Source organism: Capsicum annuum, chromosome 1, assembly GCF_002878395.1.
Source record: "Capsicum annuum cultivar UCD-10X-F1 chromosome 1, UCD10Xv1.1, whole genome shotgun sequence".
Classification (NCBI taxonomy): Eukaryota; Viridiplantae; Streptophyta; class Magnoliopsida; order Solanales; family Solanaceae; genus Capsicum; species Capsicum annuum.
In genome coordinates this window covers 47996541-48016084 of record NC_061111.1, presented here as the reverse complement: position 1 = coordinate 48016084, position 19544 = coordinate 47996541, and the positions used below count along the sequence as shown (strand labels likewise).

The 19544-nt window shown below is 32.2% G+C and overlaps 1 protein-coding gene across 1 annotated transcript; it reads right to left on the bottom strand.

The window, feature by feature from the left end:
• Nucleotides 1-14276: 14276 nt before the first annotated feature.
• LOC107844793 lies at nucleotides 14277-14840 on the bottom strand. Its single transcript, XM_016689168.1, has one exon. It carries the CDS (start codon nucleotides 14838-14840, stop codon nucleotides 14277-14279), a length of 564 nt encoding a protein of 187 aa, XP_016544654.1.
• Between the last annotated feature and the right edge of the window lie 4704 nt (nucleotides 14841-19544).

Below are 19544 nucleotides of genomic sequence, written 5' to 3'. Positions count from 1 at the left end.
CTTGTTTTATAAAGGACCACTCTATTCTGTCAAAAGCTTTCTCTAAGTCAATTTTGAGGATCATATTTAACTGCTTGCCTTTCATATGAGAGAAGTAGGAAATGAATTATTGGACAACAATGGCATTATCAGATGCTCTTCTATTAGAAAGGAAGCTGGCTTAGATATGAACTATAATTATATCCAGGTGGGGTCAGATTCTATTTGCAATGATTTTGGTGATGAGTTTGTATTGGGTATTACATAGGCCTATGGATCTAAAGTTCTTAAGAGTGACAACATTTCTACATTTAGGAATAAGGCATAAGTAGGTTTGATTAGCCTTTTCTTCCATAGTTAGGGCAGAGAATGAGTCATTACAGAATCTTATGACAAATTGGCCTACAATATTCCAGTATTTTTGGAACAAAAAAGGATGGACTCCATTAAGACTTGGGGCCTTGTTGGGCTTGAAGGAGAAAACTTCTTTTTTAATTTCCTCATCAGAAGGAATGACAATCACGCAAGAGTGGTCCTTATTTAGAATGGATCCATGGGCTAAGGGGTTAACTTGAGACCTAATGGGAGAGTGTATATGGTCAATGCTATAGAGACAACTATAAAAAGATAGAACGGTGTCATGGATACCATCCTGGTTGTACACCCAATTCCCAGAGTCTAAGAGAATTAATTCTATTCTTCCTTCTCCTATTGATGGTGAAAGCATGAAATTTTTTTGATTTTAGCATCTCCCTCAAACAACTAGTTTATCCAGGATTTAAGCTTTCACAATTCCTGATTGAAGCAGACATTTTGATAAAGTGTTTTCTTCTTCACACTTCTATGTAGTAGTAAAGTAATGAGCTTTTGGTACTAGTTTTAATCTTCTAAGAAGACCATTCATTTTCTTCTTCTTATTGCTCTCCTCTCTCAAAATGCACCAAAAGTCGAAAATCAATATGAGGGTTGTTCCACTAAATTATGTAAAATATATAGGAAATTTCACTATATTGAATGATAAATAAATAAATAAATGCTTGGTTGCAAATTTAAAATCAGATAATTGTATTTTTGAGATTTTTTACTTATTTATTTTTATTTCAAACTTATTAGTAACATTTATGTGAAGTCTTTTTTTTTTTTTAATCTTTTATGAGTTTGGCCTTTTTCAAAATATTTGTTAAAATATTGAGCACAAGTCTCTCTTGAGTTAGCGGTAGATTAAATGGTTTAAATTTTTTGATGGGTCAAGGGTTCGAAACTCGTATCAATGAAAATCAATCCATATATAAGGTATTTTGAAATATCTTTTTTTAAACTTTCATTTAATACTTCGCATCACTGGGGCTTTTGAATTACTTTATAAGTTAGTTTGTTTAATTCGGCAATTGAATGTGTCACTAAATAATTAAAATAGAAGAATGAAAGAAATACGACGGTCAATTAAATTAACCTGATTTTTTGTGCTATATTATATATTGTGCCAATCTAATGTAAAAGCATGTACTCTCAATTACATTACTCATATTTTATAATTCATATTTCATCATCGAATTTTACACAAGATAAGTTCATTGAAGAAGCTTAATTTAATGAGTAAAAGTTTCTCTATTATTTTTATTTGTTTGTCCACCATTTCATACTTTATAACGCTATGTATGATTTGATAATCCCCAAATCTCTATCTTTGGTTCAAATTAAATTTTAAGTGAAAGAAATCCTATGATATTACAACCAAAAATTTAAATTTTTAAATATTGACAAGTGCATAAATATACTCATGAAAGATGAATGAACCAAATTTTTCTATATAAGAAACATCTCTTCCCTACAAAGGATAAGTAAGAATACAATTTATCTTCTCCAAACCACATTTACGGAATTACACCGTGCATGTTGTTGTTATGTTATTTCATGTTTGTCAACTAATTTCACAAATTTAACTTAGGTTAGATTATTTTCTACATTGCATATTAGTTAAAACATGCATGATCAGTTGTTAGACCGTATAAGTGACATAAACAAGAGTAAGCTGATTGTTTTATGAAAAATTTATTCCTTCGGTCCATCTTTATTTGTCCACTTTTCTATTGACACATGGATTAAAAAATAGTAAATGATAGGGGTAATTTTACCATATTACCTTTTGAATATAATAAATTTAATATTTTGAATAATGAATCGTATTTAATGCTAAGGGTAAATGGTAGAAATAGATAAATTATCCATTGAATTTATAAACTGAACAAATATTGTTGGACATCCCAAAATAAAAAAGTAGCCAAGTAAAAATGGACTGAGAGAGTACATACACAACCAATCATCTCGAGAATCGTGACATCCACTCCCATAGACAACAAACACTATAATACAACCATGGAGAGGAGTAAAATAGCAAAACGCACCAAAATTCAAAAATCAATATGAAGGTTGTCGCATATAATTATGTAAAATATATAGAAAATTTCACTATTGGGGTGCTAAATAAATAAATAATATTTGGTTACAAACATAAAATCATAGCATTGTACTTTTGAGCTTTTTTATTTTATTTTTATTTTTATTTTTATTCCAAGCTTAGTCGTGACATTTTTGTGAAGTCTTATTTTCTTTATCCATCTTTTATGAGTTTGGCCTTTTTCACAACAAATGTTAAGAGATTGAGCACGAGTCTCTCTTGAGCGTGGTGGTAGATTAAATCCTTTAAAATATTTCACTAGGTCAAAGGTTCAAAACTCAATATTAATGGAAGCTATACAGAGCAACTTGGAATAGGTATTCTAAAATACCTTTTTTAAACTTTTATTTAATCCTTCGCATCACTAATTCTTTTGAATTATAAATTATTTTTTTAATTCGTACAACATGTGTTTATGAAAAAAAGTGTCATCAAATGATTTTTTTTAAAGGCCGTCTTCTCAATTTTAAATCAAATCAAAAGCGAGTATATCAAAAATAAAAATAAAAGATTGTGGAACAGACCCTCATTCCATCGAACCAGACATAGAAAGAATCGCTCTAGCTAAAGCATGAGCAATTTGATTCACTTATTTTCTAGCTAGGGAAACAAACACAAATTGAAAGTCTTTCATTAGTGTCTTATAATCATAGACAAGAGAATCAAACAAAAATTATTTAAAATTGAACAAGTAGAAATATACATCCTACGTGGTCAGTTCACGTACTCCTTGGCGTCCTATGTGTATTATGCTATATAGGCCGAGTGTTTCTACTTTTTAAACTTTATACAAGTTTAAGTGTCTACTTATGCATATCCAAAGTTGATGGTCATAGATGTGAGATGACACCAAGTTAAAGGACATGCTCATGAACTATGTCTAATCTAAAAGGTACTCCCTCCATTTCGTGTTTTTTGCCCCCTGTGGACTTGGCACACTTATTAAAAAAATTAATAAATATAGATACATTTTACATATTTACCCTTGTATGCCATTTAAACTCCAATAATTAATGCAATGATTAAACATTAAAATTTGGTACATATTACTCCACCCCATGCATACGTCTAAAACATTGAATATTTATAATTGAAATTAGTAATAATCACAACACATAAACATGCCCTTTAACTTGGCCTCAAAGCACATCTATCACCTCCAACTTTGAATGTGCATAAGTAAAGACTTAAAATTGTATAAAGTTGAATAAGTAGATCCATATGTCCTATGTGGCATCCTACGTGGCCAATTCTTGTCCTACGTGGCGTCCTATGTGTATTATGCCACATAAGACGTGTGTGTTAACTTGTTCATTAACTTTATACAAGTTTAAGTGTCTACTTGTGCACACCCAAAGTTGGAGGTCATAGATGTGATTTAAGGTCAAGTTAAATGACATGTTTATGTATTAATTTTAATTTGTAGAATTGAGATCATTTATGGCCTATTCAATAATTTTGAAAACGGGTTAAAATCGTTTATACCCTCGAACTTTACTGTAAAAATCAAACACCCCCTCAACTTTGAACAATAATCATTCTCCCTCCTTTTTCCTATTTGGTTTTTTAAAATACCTATTTTACCCTTATATTTATATCAACATTTGTATCTCTTTTTTTTTTTTAGAAAAAAAAACTTTTTTATAAAAATATTTTTTTATTTTAAAATCTATATAACATATTTTCTATAAAAGTTAAAAATTATTTTTAAGATAAAAAAATAAAAGTGAGAAATATTAATTGAGTATATAATGTAATGACAAACTATAATGAAATAAATGAGAAAAATAGTAAAAATTAATTTTATTAAAAATAAAACTCTAATATATATTTATACGTGAAAATAATAGATAATTATAATTTTGTAAATATATTTCAATTAGATATACAAGTTCTCAAGCCCACCTTTTAACATTATTAGTAAATTCTTTTATAATTAATTACAAAATTTAAAGAAACTTTTAAAATTCAAATTTTTTATATTATATGTATTAAGTATGTATGTGAGTATGTATAGATGCTTATTTGATTTTCTCTTATTCTTTAATGTCTATATAGATAAACGAGTTTTGGTTGTTAATATGAATTATTTTCTAAATTATAATTTAAAATGCATCAACAACAATCATTTGATTTGTAACAAATATACATCTACAACAACATCATATCTAGTGAAATTTTTTAAGTGAGATGTGAGAAGGGTAGGGGTACAGAAACCATACCACTACCTCAGAGAGGTAGAGGGATTGTTTCTGAAAAACCCTCGACTATTAATTATTTTGTATATCTACATTGAAATAAATTTATAAAATTATAATCACCTATTATTTTCTTGTATAAATATATATTAGAGTTTTAATTTTTAATAAAATTAATTTTTGCTATTTTGCTCATTTATAATATTATAGTTCGCCATTAAATTATATACTCAATTAATATTTTTTACTTTTATTTTTTTTATCTTAAAAATAATTTTTAACTTTTGTAGAAAACATGTTAAAAATATGTTATATAGATTAAAAAGTAAAAAAATATTCTTATAAAAAGTTTTTTTTTTTTAAAAAAAAGAGATACAAATATTGATATAAAAATAAGGGTAAAATAGGTATTTTAAAAAATTAAATAGAAAAAAGGAGGGAGAATGATTATTGTTCAAAGTTGAGGGGGGTGTTTGATTTTTACAGCAAAGTTCAGGGGTGTAAACGATTTTAACCCTTTTAAAAACTATAGAAAGAAGATCAACTAATATAAAATGAATAGAGTACTGGAGGATTAAGTCCGTGCTCTGCACGGACCCAGCATGTCGAGCATTTAATTTGTTCTTGCAAATAAAAATATTTAACTTTTTTCTTTCAGTAGTAATTAAAATGGTAAATAGATCCCTATAACTGAAATACATCCAGAGCTCTTTTATCTACCATCAATATCAAAACATATTAATTGTCTATAAACATAAGTGAAGGGAAGATATGAAACACCTTGAGGTAATGAATTTATTTTCTATCAACCGACTTAGGTGCTAACCATTTAAAAGTACCTTCAGTATGGTGCTTCCTCCGTTTCATATTACTTAATCCATGTGCTAAAACTGGTTGTCTCAATTTACTTTTTCTATGAAAGTAGAGAAGTTTATTATATTTTTTGCTTTCTACCCTTGATATTAAATAACAACATAAAGTAGTATGAGTCAAATTTAAAGTTAAAAGCATGACTAATAAGGTTAATTTAGTAAAATATGCCTCTAATTAAAACTTAAGCGGATGGTGTAGGGCAAAGCAACAATGACAAATTGTCTTGAACAAAAAGAAATTGTCAAATTTTCAAATAGAGTTGTTAGATTCAAAGGAGCCATCAATGATCAGAATTATGCTAGGATACATTCACAGTTCAAAAAATGACCAAAAAAAATAAAGGTACTTAAAAGAATGTGGAATGGTACCTGAAGAATTTTGAAATTGGCGAACCTGTTATTAACCCTTTTGGTACAAATGCTAGTGGTTTTGGTTAGTCTTGTTGAGAAGGTAGTATACGAACGATTTGATAAAGCGTTATGACAGTTCTATGATTTGCAATCATTGAGATTCAGATTTTAGATGACCGACATGACACGATTGATGAAATGGTGATTCATGATGTACTAAGGTGTGTGAGTTCATAGCATGCTTGAATGATCGATAGAGTTGATTGGTAGTAGTAATTCTCTACATACATGGAATTAAAAGTCATATAGTAAAACTATGTCCACACCAAGAGAAGTTTGGATGGTTTCTCTAGTTGAGAATATCGGTATTGTCATATTGATTTTGACTTTTCTGCCCTCAGTTGACACTACCAACCGATAAGTTTTCCTATTTCTCAATCTCATTTCAACATTTCACATCAGTTTTGGCTTTCATTTACTATTTACTAAGACTTTTGCCATCTGATATGCTTCTTTCTGTTGTGTAGTGACTTGTTCATCCATTTCTTCTCTCATGCGGAGCAACTTACTAGGTGGCTTGATCGTATCAATCATACTCTCGTAATTTTGATTCCCAAGTTTGTGCATTCTTCCAAACCTTGAAAATGTGCAACTCAAATTTAAGTAGGCATTTAGCTATGAATTCCCTTTAATCATGTGGTCTTAAACAGACCACGTGGAAAATTGAAATTAAAGTATTGCCCAAAAAGGAAAGAGGACATTTTTTTTAAGTGGAGAGAGTAGTATATTGAAGTGTAACTTTTCCTTTGGATGGGTATCTGTTTTTAAATGTCATTTCATTTATTTTGTTACATTATCTCATCATTGGAACTCTGGTTTGCAACTTGCAAAGAAAGATCAGAAGGTAACAGGCAGCCATCGGCTGCCTTAAGCAGACAAATTGTCCATTGTAGCTATAATTAGCTTGTCATGTAAGGTTTGCGTACGCACTATCCTTTTAAGATTCCATTTGCGGAATTACACTGGATATGTTTTGTGCACTTGTTTGCAACTTAGCTTGGTTGGAATTTCACTAATTGTTGAGAAATAAGTAGTTTGTCATTACCCTTGTAGTGTTTGTCTTTTGAATTTGGTTATTATCCATGGTTTCTTTTGTACTTTGGTTATGATTAATGTTTAGGGTGATTTGTCAAGTTGTCTATGGTAATTTGCCACTGCTTACTTTCTTTCAATAATTTCGTTGTGTGTATATATATTGTGTAGGCCTAAGTATTCTTGAGCTGAGGTTCTAATAGAAACATCATCTCTACCTCTATGATAGTGGTGCAACATGTACATTCTACCCTCTTCAAACTTCACTTTGTGGGATTACACTGGGTATATTGTTGAATTATAAGTAGTATGACAGGCATTAGAAATATGCAAAGAATGTCATGGATGATAGAGGAAAAGGTACCGCTTGCATACATTCTACCCTTTCCAGACTCCACTTTGTGGTATTACATTGGATATCTTTTTGTCGAGTAACAAGTAGTATGACAACATTAGAAATATGCAAAGAATGTCATGGATGATAGAGAACCTCGCTTAGTTAACTTGCTCCCTTAGATACATGTTTTCTCCATGGATAGCACTTGGCTTTTCTCATTATATGAGCTTTTGGTACTAGTTTTAAATCTTCTAACAAGACCATTCATATTTTTCTTCTTATTGCTCTTCTCTCTCAAAACACACCAGTCCAAAATCAATATGAGGGGCTGTTACACAAAATTATGTAAAATATATAGGAATATTCACTTTATTGAGTACTAAATAAATAAAAAAGATATTTGATTGCAGATTTAAAATCATATAATTGTACTTTTGAGACTTTTTATTTATTTATTTATTTATTTATTTATTTTCATTACAAAGTTAGTCATAACATTTATGTGAAGTCTTATTTCTTTCCATCTTTTATGAGTTTAGCTTTTTTTACAATAAATGTTAAAATATTGAGCACAAGTCCCTCTTGAGCTTAGTGGTAGATTAAATGTTTTAAATATTCCACTGGGTCAAGAGTTCGAAACTCGTATCAATGAAAATCGATCAACAATATAAGGTATTCTAAAATACCTTTTTTAAACTTTCAGTTAATCCTTCACATCACAAGTGTGTCATTAAATAATTAAAATAGAAGGATGAAAGAAATACGAGGGTCAATTAAGTTAACCTAATCCTTTATGTGCTATACTGGATATTGTGCTAATCCTTTATGCGCTAATCTAATGTAAAAGCATTCAATCTCAATTACATTACTCATATTTTATGGTTCGTATTTCATTGTTGAATTTTGCATAAAATAAGTTGATTGAAGAAGCTTTATTTAGTTAATAAAATTTTCACCAAGTTTTTTATATGTTTGTCCATCATTTCATACTCTATAGTGCTATGTATGATTTAATAACCCCCAAATCCTCCTCCTTCGGTTCAAATCGAATTTTAACTTAGAAATCTAATGATACTACAACCAAAAATTTGAATTTTTAAATATTGACAAGTGCATAAATATATTCCTGAAAAATGAATAGACCAAATTTCTCTACATAAGAAACTTCTCTTCCCAAAAAAGGTCAAGAATATAATGTACTCTCTCCAAATAATATTTGTGGGACTACACTGTGCATGTTGTTGTTATGTCATTGCATTTTTGATGACTATTTCAAAAATTTAACTCAAATTAAATTATTTTCTACATTGTGTATTAGTAAAAACAATGCATGATCAGTTGTTAGACCGTAAAAGTGATGTAAATAAGAGTAAGCTAATTGTTTTATGGAACAATCACTGAGAAAGATCACATAAATCATATCAAAGGTTTTCCAGAACGTTTTACTCTTTCTACATCCGGATTCCATTTAACAATATTGTCAGCATGAATTAAATAACTCTTACACATCGAATGAAAATTCATATAATACACAATCAATCACTGCAGGAACCGTTCCACCCAACACCATAATACAACTACAGGGAGTAGGGGTAGGTTGTAACACCCCAGATTTTTGGTCCTTGAAAGTTTCTGAAATTTTATCCTCACTGTTCAGACTACGACTCCCCTTACAAGTCGTAGGGAGTCTTGACGAGTCGTTGGACCCAAATCGTAGTCTGGCCACTGTGTGTGACTAAGTTTTCTATTTTGAGTACGAGTGGATCCCAACGAATCGTATGGACTCATTACGAGTCGTGATGTCCCAACCGTAGCCAATCCAGTGGAATTTTCAAGTGTTGCTTTCTTGGTGATGACTAGGACCCTACGAGTCATATGATGTAAGTCATAGGGTCAACAATATGTGATCCTAATGACACTGTCATGAGTATGACTCGTGGTGACGAGCCGTAACAGGTCCCTACGAGTCGTATAGTGATCCATAGTCACTGGCAACCAAATTTTTAGTCTCTTCATTAAGGGTATTTTGGTCAATTCTCATTTTTCCTTACTTAGTTCCTGTTAGAACATGCACAACGGAAGCAATAATTCTATAGGATCAATAACTTACATATAATCTAGATAACATAATCAAAACGAGAATTAGAAAATTTACCTCTTGAAGCTTTCACAAATATCGTTCAATGCCTGGACCTTCAGTTCTACAGTCTTCTACTACTGCCTGACTTAACCTTTGCTTATCAAGCTTGTGTGGGCAAGTCTTTTTGGACTCAAAGAAAAGATGGAATTTACTTTATCTTTTGAACCCTAAACCTTATTTATTCTGTTTTCTCATAAATAAGGGAAAAATAAGAGGCAAACGTTTTTAGGCCTCTTTAGTTGTCCAAAAAGTTTTCAACCATTTAAAGTCAGAAGATATTATTTTTCTTCCAGAAGACCAGTAAATAATATTACTTCTTCTAGTAAGTTTTTTTTTCTTTTCCAAAATTGATTAGTTAATCAGGTATAGTTGGGACTGCAAATTTATTAAGTGAGGCTTCCAATTATGATATTAATTTGGTGATGAAAGAATTATTATATCATAATAAATTACAAATTATTCCACTAAAAATCTGTAATTGCACTCCTCGATTTAATTTCAAAATCTACCATTACATCTTATTTAACTCCCCATGTTAGAATTACCAACACCAATCAATTAAATTAAATTCTCTGAAAAAATTTAACTCATTGATTAATTTAATTCTTTATTTATAATGATTTACTTATTTCACACGATGGATACAAACTCCACCTGCAGGGTTTTCATGTGAAAACTTATAAGCAACCATAAACGGGTGTCTTCTATCTCAAGTTCGAGACATGGTTCTATCAACTAATTAATATTTCACTAAGTGATTCGTCATCATCCAACCTATCAGGAATATGTTGACTAACAAAAGAGTCTCACCTTTTAATAGATTAAAACGACAAAACAAACCACATAGATCATAATAATTATATCAAGATTAAGAGTATACGTACATGCAATGTACTAGAGAAATCGTTTATTAATATTCAGAACATAAACGAATATCTCTAATTGGTCTGTTCAATACATACGAAATGTACTAGCACAAGAAGTCGGAATATTACCACTCCCATAATTAAGATCAAATTATATTTAATCTTGTGCTACAATCATCAAGATGTTTGTCCTACCTCATCTTTGATTGTGAACGTTAATTTATTACTTATAAGAACTGACAATTTTAAGCTTCCGTGCATGAGTTAAAATGCTATATACACAAAATTATCTACTATACAAGTAAAGGACACACATGTTAATGCAATGATCTATTCAAATAAATATTTTATTAATATAATAAATAGTCTTTACATGGAATGAAAATATAATACTATAACACAAATTACATGGTTAATAGTATATCATAACAATATCCCACTTAGACTCATAACCATGAATGCACAACTTTAACACCCATTTTTTTTACATGCTTATCAAAAAACTTCTGGGTCAAGCCCTTGGTAAATGGGTCCGCCAAATTATTCTTCGACTCAATCTTCAAAACTGTCACATCACCCCTTTGAGTTATATCCCAAATCAAGTGATATTTTCTCTCAATATGCTTACTTTTTTATGGCTTCGTGGTTCTTTCGAGTTTGCAACTGCACCACTATTGTCACAATAAAGTGGTAGTGGTCTTTGAACCGAAGGAACGACTCCAAGCTCTTTCAGAAAGTTACCGAGCCAAACAGCCTCTTTAGCCGCCTCAGAGGCAGCTACATATTCGGTTTCCATGGTGGAATCAACAACACATGATTTCTTGATACTCCTCCAAACAATGGCTCCACCTCTTAAAGTAAACACATATCCTGAGGTAGATTTTCTAGAATCTTTATTCGACTGAAAATCTGAATCAGTATACCTAATAGGTACAAGATTCAGGGAGTGAAAAACAAGAAAGTAATCTCTAGTCCTTTTAAGATACTAGATTATATGCTTAACCGCAGTTCAATGTTCTTGTCCAGGATTAGACTGAACTCTTCTAACCATGCCAATGGCAAAGCAGATATCTAGTCTAGTGCACAACAGAACATACATGAGGCTCCCTACAGCAGAATCATAAGGGACTGCCTTTATTCTCTCTATCTCATCGGTCATTTTGGGCGACTGGTCTTTTGATAGAGTAATTCCATGCCTAAAAGGAAGGAATCCCTTTTTGAAATTTTGCATGCTAAATCTTGCAAGAATAGTATCAATATAAAGTGCTTGAGACAAGCCTAGTGTCCTTTGTTTGCGATATCGCATAAGCTTAATCCCAAGGATATGAGTCGCTTCTCCCAATTTTTTCATATCAAAATGCGAGGACAGTCACTCCTTAACAGAATTCTACATGCTCACATTATTTTCTATGAGCAAAATGTCATCTACGTACAGAATAAAAAATGCTACTCTGTCTCTATCCCATTTTTTATAAGTGCATGACTCATTTTCACATTGATCGAAACCAAAAGTTTTAATCGAATTATCAAAACAAGTATTCTATGCTCTAGATGCTTGTTTCAACCCATAAATAAATTTCTTAAGTTTACAAAACTAATGTTCATTACCACTTTTCATGAAACCTTCTGGTTGTGCCATACAAATGCACTCATCAAGACTTCTATTTAGGAAATCCGTCTTGACATCCATTTGCCAAATCTCATAGTCATAATGAGCAGCAATGGATAAGAGAATCCTAATGGATTTAAGTATAGCTACCGGCGAAAAAGTTTCCTTATAATCAATTCCTTCTTTTTGAGTAGACCCTTTCGCAGCAAGCCTAGCCTTAAAAGCTTGCACTTTTCCATCCACACCTTTATTTTTCTTATAGATCCATCTACATGCAATGGGTTTGACCCCCGTAGGTGGTTCTATAAGTTTCCAAACTTGATTGGAATACATAGACTCCATTTCAGATTTCATAGCAGCAATCCACATGTTAGCATCTTTATCATATAGTGCTTTGCATTAATGAAAAGGTTCCGTATTAGGATCCTCAGGGATTCTATCATACGATTCTCCCAAGAGCACAAACCATAAAGGTTTTCTAATAATTCTCCCACTACGACGACTAGTCACTACAGGATCTGCTACATTTGGAACTAAATTTTGAACACCCTCAATGTCTTCCTGTAGTATGACAGACTCCTCAATATTATCCAGAACATTTTCCTCCACAATTGCAGGTTGCTCGACATTACTCCCACTACTTTGAGGTAGTGTAATGTCAAGTGTTTGCTCTTGTGCAACCTCTTGTCTATTGACATTTCTCCCACTACGTGGATGCAATGGTATGTCAATAACGGTTTTCGAAAATTGTTCTTGTGTTTTATTATTCGTTATTCTACTGCCCAATTCTTGTAAAACAGTTTTACTTCTAGGAATGTGGTTCATTAAATAATCCTCTTCAATAAATTTGGCATTTTTCAAAACAATTACCTTCTGTTCCTTAGGACAATAAAATAAATCCCCTTTTATTCCTTTTGGATATCCAATAAAAATGCACACTTCTATCCTAAATTCCAACTTATCAGTTTTTTATTTTAGCACATGTGATGGACAACCCTAAACTCGAATATGCCGTAGGCTAGGCTTGCGCCCACTCCATAATTCAGATGGGGTTAAAGATACTGATTTTGAAGGAACCAAGTTCAGAATATAATTTGCAGTTTCTAATGCATAACCCCAAAAAGAAAAGGGCAAATCTGAATAACTTAACATTGATCTAACCATTTCCATAAGAGTTGTATTTCGGCATTCTGCCACACCATTTTATTGTGGTGTTTCTGAAGTAGAATAGTGAGATGTAATTCCTGAATCTGATAAGTATTTAATGAATTTTTCAAAAAGGTATTCACCACCACAATCAAATCGTAATGTTTGGATATGTTTGTTATGTCGCTTTTTCATTTCCATCTTAAATTCTTTGAATTTTTCAAAGCATTTAGATTTACGGCACAACAAATAAATATATCCATATTTTGAGTAATCATCTATGAAACTCACAAAATATGCAAAATCATCTCTTGCTTGTATATTATATTTATTGGACCACACAAATCAGTATGAATTAATTCTAACTTATTACCAGCTCTATTTCCTTTGGAAGGAAAATGTCTCTCGGCCATTTTACCTTCTAAATAAGATTCACAAGTTGGAAGTGCCTCCACTTTTAATGAACTCAAAGGTCCATCAAAAACCAATCGTGAGATCCTATTTATATTTATATGACCTAGACGTAAGTGCCATAAGTATGTTTCACTCAATTCCTAAATACGTTTTCTTTTATGTGATTGATCAACATTATTAAGTTTCATTTTTTTAGCATATCATGGGAAACATCAAATACAAACAAATCATGTATTCTTGGAGCAGAAATAATAAAATGCTTATTAAACTTAATAATTGCACAATTATTAGTAAAATAAATATTGTAACCAGCATCCATTATTGTTGAAATTGAAAGTAAATTCCTTTTTATAGAAGGTATGTAAAGAACATTATTCAGTCTTAAAACTCTATAACTACTAAACGAAATAGAAATATTTCCTATAGCTAAGGCTGGTGCTGGTTTCCCATTTGCTTGAAACACGTTCAGTTCATTTTCACTTAGGCGCCGTGTTTCTTGAAACCCCTACAAGGATGTGCAGATATGATTAGTGGCTCCCAAATCTATAGCCCAAAATTGGGTAGAAACAACCGCTAAAAATATTTCAATGACATATGAAAAAGATGTACCTTGTTTCTGCATCTTAGTTATGTAGTCGGGACACTGCTTCTTATAATGACTAGGTTGCTTGCAATGATAGTATTTGCCCTTAGGCTTAGCCACACCACCATTAGCACCTGAAACCTTATGAGGCTTCTTTTTATTTTTCTTTTCGCCTTTTGGCTTAGAAGTCGAAGATGAAGATTTGTCAACCACCAATGACGTAGGAGGAGATTATTGCTTAATGATAGATACTGCTGCTTGTAGCTCATTCAATAGTTTCCCAAGAGATAAGTCCATCTTATTCATGTTATAATTCAAGCGAAACTGCAGAAAACTGTCTGACAGAGTCTGTAGGACTATTTCAACCTGAGACTCCTTATCAATAACTGCATCAAGAACATATTCCCTTACCAAAGTTTCTTTAACCATTTTTGTGGTTAAAAAAGCTTTCATGGACGTATGCTTTGCAGTACGATTTTGAACACCGAACATCTCTTTGAGAGATACAAGCATATCATAGGCAGTAGTCATGGACTGATGTTGATGCTGCAACACATTTGCCATAGAGGCAAGAATGTAGCATCTTGCCATCTCATCAGCCTTGACCCACTTATCATAGGCTTTAATCTCATCATTAGTGGGTTCATCTGACTTAACAGGAAATTCCTCAACCAACACAAATTTAAAGCCCCCAGCAGTAAGAACAATATCCAAATTACGTTTCCAGTCCACATAGTTAGGGCTTTCTAATTTGTTTTGATTCAGGATAGAAGTTAAGGGATTGAATGAAGACATGGTTAATCTGTTATATAATCAAATTAAAATAGATCATTAGACATGCTGTAGAATAATAAAATTCTTCAAAAAACACATCAAACATATAATCATGCACATAAACAGTTAGAATCGTTAGGAAAACTTAACCATTTAAGCAAATATACATGTAATGTCAGATATTTTATCTCTTAAATAAAACAAAACCAAGTCAGTTGGAGAGTCAACTATTGATTTAAGTTATATAAATATCATATTTCATAAGTCTCTGTACCATTGAACCAACATGTAACTTATTTGGAAAGTTAATACAAGTCATAAAAAACAAGAGAGTATAAAACAGTATTACAATATACAAGTTTATCCGATGGAGAAGATGACCGATGTCAACATGTAAACTCACATTATGTATTATTATTAACCACTGGAAATCATAAGAAATGATCCCTATCACCACTGGTTTGCAAAAAATAATTTTTTCAGAATTTTTAATTTTTTTGAAAATATAAAAATGCCCAAAAACTCATCAAAACGACCCTAAATGGCCAAAAAATGGTATGGATCACAATTAATTGTGTGTATTGTTAAGTGTGTCATTTCCAATAAACGTACCAAATTTCAGGTCATTCGAAGTTCGTCAAAAAACTAAAAAACTCCAAAACCGACCAAATCGGCAATTATTGGCCGAGCTATTGCTAGAGACAGCAGGGCTTCCTGCACTGCTTGGCCTTACTACTACTGTTCATACAGTGAGTAACGACTATAGTTGGTCATAGTCGAGAATCATCATCGTTTTGAACTTAATCTACAAAACTAATTTTCACAAAACTATGTAAAATTTGTTTTATGTTTTCTTGATGATAAACTTAAATTCTGTTGGAATCAATAACATCATCAAAAACATGAAAAACAACCAGCAACAACATGATATCAAAAGCATGAAAAGCTGCCAGCAACAACATGATTTATACAATTATTATCTGAAATATGTTCAACAAATCATGTAATTTCTTTTACATTATCTAGCATATGTAAGAAGACTACTGATACCAATTGTTAGAACATGCACAACGGAAGCAATAATTCTACAGGATCAATAACTTACATATAATGTAGATAACATAATCAAAATAAGAATTAGAAAACTTACCTCTTGAAGTTTTCACAAATATTGTTCAATGCCTTGACCTTCATTGATGAATTTAATCCTTTATTTATAATTCTTAACTTATTTCACATGATGGATACAAAATCCACCTGCAGGATTTTCACGTGAAAACTTATAAGCAACCATAAAGGGATTTCTTTTATCTCAAGTTCGAGACATGATTCTATCAACTAATTAATATTTCACTAAGTGATTCGTCATCATCCAACCTATCAGGAATATGTTAACTAACAAAAGAGTCTCACCTTTTAATAGATTAAAACGACAAAACAAATCGTATAGATCATAATAATTATATCAAGATTAAGAGTATAAGTACACGTAATGGACTAGAGAAATCGTTTATTAATATTCAAAACATAAACGAATATCTCTAATTGGTCCGTTCAATACATACGAAATGTACTAGCACAAGAAGTCGGAATATTACCACTTCCATAATTAAGATCAAATAATATATAATCTTGTGCTACAATCATCAAGATGTTTGTCCTACCTCATCTTTGATTGTGAACATTAATTTATTACTTATAAGAACTGACAATTTTAATCTTCTGTGCGTGAGTTAAAATACTCCATACACAAAATTATCTACTATACAAGTAAAGGACACACATGTTAATGCAATGATCTATTTAAATAAATATTTTATTAATATAATTAATATTCTTTACATGGGATGAAAATATAATACTATAACATAAATTACACGTTTAATAGTATATCCTAACAGTTCCCACGACCATAAAGCCTCAAAAGGGAGTTGTTTCTCATTCATAACTCAATTAAAATACTCTCAAAACTGTCTAAATTCCCTCAAGCAAAATACTTAGTATTTTTAATAAGTTGATTATCTAAGGGCTCAATAGTTGATTTCTCTTCGTAAATCTTGGTATTTTAGTTATGCTACTCTTCTCCAATTATTACTTTACAAAAAGCATAAATTTAATTGGTTTGATTGGATGGTTTTGAATATGGGTTTTGATGTGGTTGAGGATTTTGGAATGATTGGCCCTTAAATTATTTTTTCATGATTTATTATGTATTGATTATGCTTTATTAAGGGTTTTGAACTTGTGGGGTGCATGGGAATGGTGAATAAACTAAGGGGTCATGGTTTCTCCCAAATTGATGCTTTAAAATTAAAATTGGCTTTGAATAATTGTGTTACCTCAACCCACTTATGTAAATGGCTTTGAATTGTGAAATATTCACTCAGCTTGACTTACTCACCTATGTTATTGCATTACATAAATGGTAAACAAATGAACATGAATTTTGAAAGCCTTCATGGCTATGGTTGAGTTAATGAACAAAGGGGCGAGGAGTTCCCCCAAGAGTTAATGTGATTGTTAAGGCATAGAGATAAGCTTACAAGTGTAAGGGGTACGACGATACCCATGTGTGCCTTAACGGTTGGTTCATTTATTTTAAATTGGGCTTAATGGGGTTTATGTTGCAAAGTCATGAAGGTGTGGGTCTCAGATGACTTATACTGAAAATTCGTGTTTGCTGACGTGAGGTTTGGTCTTGATGACCGTGTGCATAAGTCACATTTGATATATATTTTGGGATGGCTAGTTGCCTTGATGGATTTATCTTTTCCTTAGTTTTTCTCCAGTTCGTGTAGCTAATACATATCGGGGCCCTTTCAGTAGGGGAGCTAAACCCATATAGCTCTTGGGTGACCTTTATGACGATTATGCTACATAGTCTAGGATAAAGTTTTACTTCACGCTAAGTCTTTTTTTCCCTATCCTGGCATAGTACTGATATATGTATATGAGGTTGTTCACATGGTTTTGAATGAGATTTTGACTTGCCATTATTCCCCCCTATTCCTGAGTTACATGCTAGTGTTCACCCCACTAACCATCTCCGAACGCTGTATCCCCACATGATGTAGGCATCAGAGATACTTTTACTTTTCCTGCATAGAATTAGGTAGATCAACCCAATTCATCAGTTTACTGTGGTGAAGTGGTGAGCTTCCATTCTATAAAAGACTTGGACATTTTACTAGTTTCATTTTATAGACTAGAATTGAGAGTTCACATTATCATTAACATTATCATTGTTATTTTTATTGTCTGAGTCAAGACAGGATGATCGTAAAGGAGTATGCCTTGAAGTTTCACTAGTTGTCCCGTTACACTCTGGAGTTGGTGTCTTTTATGAGATCTTGGATGAGAAAATTTTCTTTTGGTTTGTCTCGTGATATGGTGTTGGAATGCAAGGATCTTTGTTTAATAAGGACATGGCCAGCTCTAGGTTGGTGGTGCATATGCAATAGGTTGAGGAGGAAAAAAAGAAACAGGCTGAAAAAGTAGAAAAAATAGAGTAAGAAGTTCAAGTATTGTGAGTAGGGTGGAGGTCAGCAAAGTGCTGGTAAAGATAGTCAAAAATGGGACAAGAGAAAGACATGGGGAGATTCTAGACCCTATTCTACAGCTAGTGCTCCATATCCTAAGCTATTCGGCGATCTCTACTTCCAAAACTGCTGTGGGTTTAAGTCATAGGGTGCCTAATCTTAGGACAGTAGAACCCAATCAGTCCTGTCCCATTCTCTTTGTAGATTTTATGGGTAGTTGCGCCGTGGTTTCTATGATGAGATGAGGAATAAGTGTTTTAGATGTGACTAGCTTGGACACTTTCAGAGAAGCTGTCCTTTAGCTGATGTTTCCATTGGGGCTACCAAAGTCCCGGTTGCACCTTCTTCTACTCTCGCACCAAAGGGTGCTACTTCTGGCTCCGACGCTGGTCGGAATCGTCTGTATGCTCTTACCACTCGTCAGGATTTTGAGGTAACTCTCAATATTATTATTGGTATGCTAAAAATTTTCTCTCATGATGTATATTGTCTTCTTGATCCCGGGTCTACTCTTTTTTTTATGTGAACTCCTATATGGATATTCATTTTGGTTTTGGTCCCGAGTGTATTTCAGATCTTTTTTTTTGTGTTCACCCTAGTTGGTGATTCTATTATGGCTAGGAGAGTCTATAGGGAATCTATGGTATCTATCTATGGTAGGGAGACGTTAGTAGATCTAGTAGACTTGGACTTGTTATATTTTGATGTGATTCTGGGGATGGATTGGTTTTATTCATGCTATGCGTCTCTTGATTGTTGGATCGAAAGGGTCAGTTTTAATTTCCCGAATAAGCTGATGATTGAATGGGAAGGTAGTTCCCTAGTGCCTAAGGAAAGGTTTATATCTTATCTTAGAGCCCAAAAATTAGTTTCCAAGGGGTTTATTTACCATTTAGTGCATGATAAGGATTCTAGATTCGAAGGTCCTTCATTTCAATCGGTTCGTGTAGTCTATAAGTTTCCTAAGGTATTTCTTGATGATCTTCCTAGTGTTCTTCTTGCTAGGGAAATTAATTTTTGTATTGATTTTCTTTCGCACACTCATCCTATCTTCTTCCCTATAGAATGGCACCGACTGAGTTGAAAGATCTTCTTGACAAAGGCTTTATTCGCATTAGTGTATCCCCATAGAGAGCTCCAGTACTCTTTGTGTGTAAGAAGGATGGGTCCCTTCGAATGTGTATAG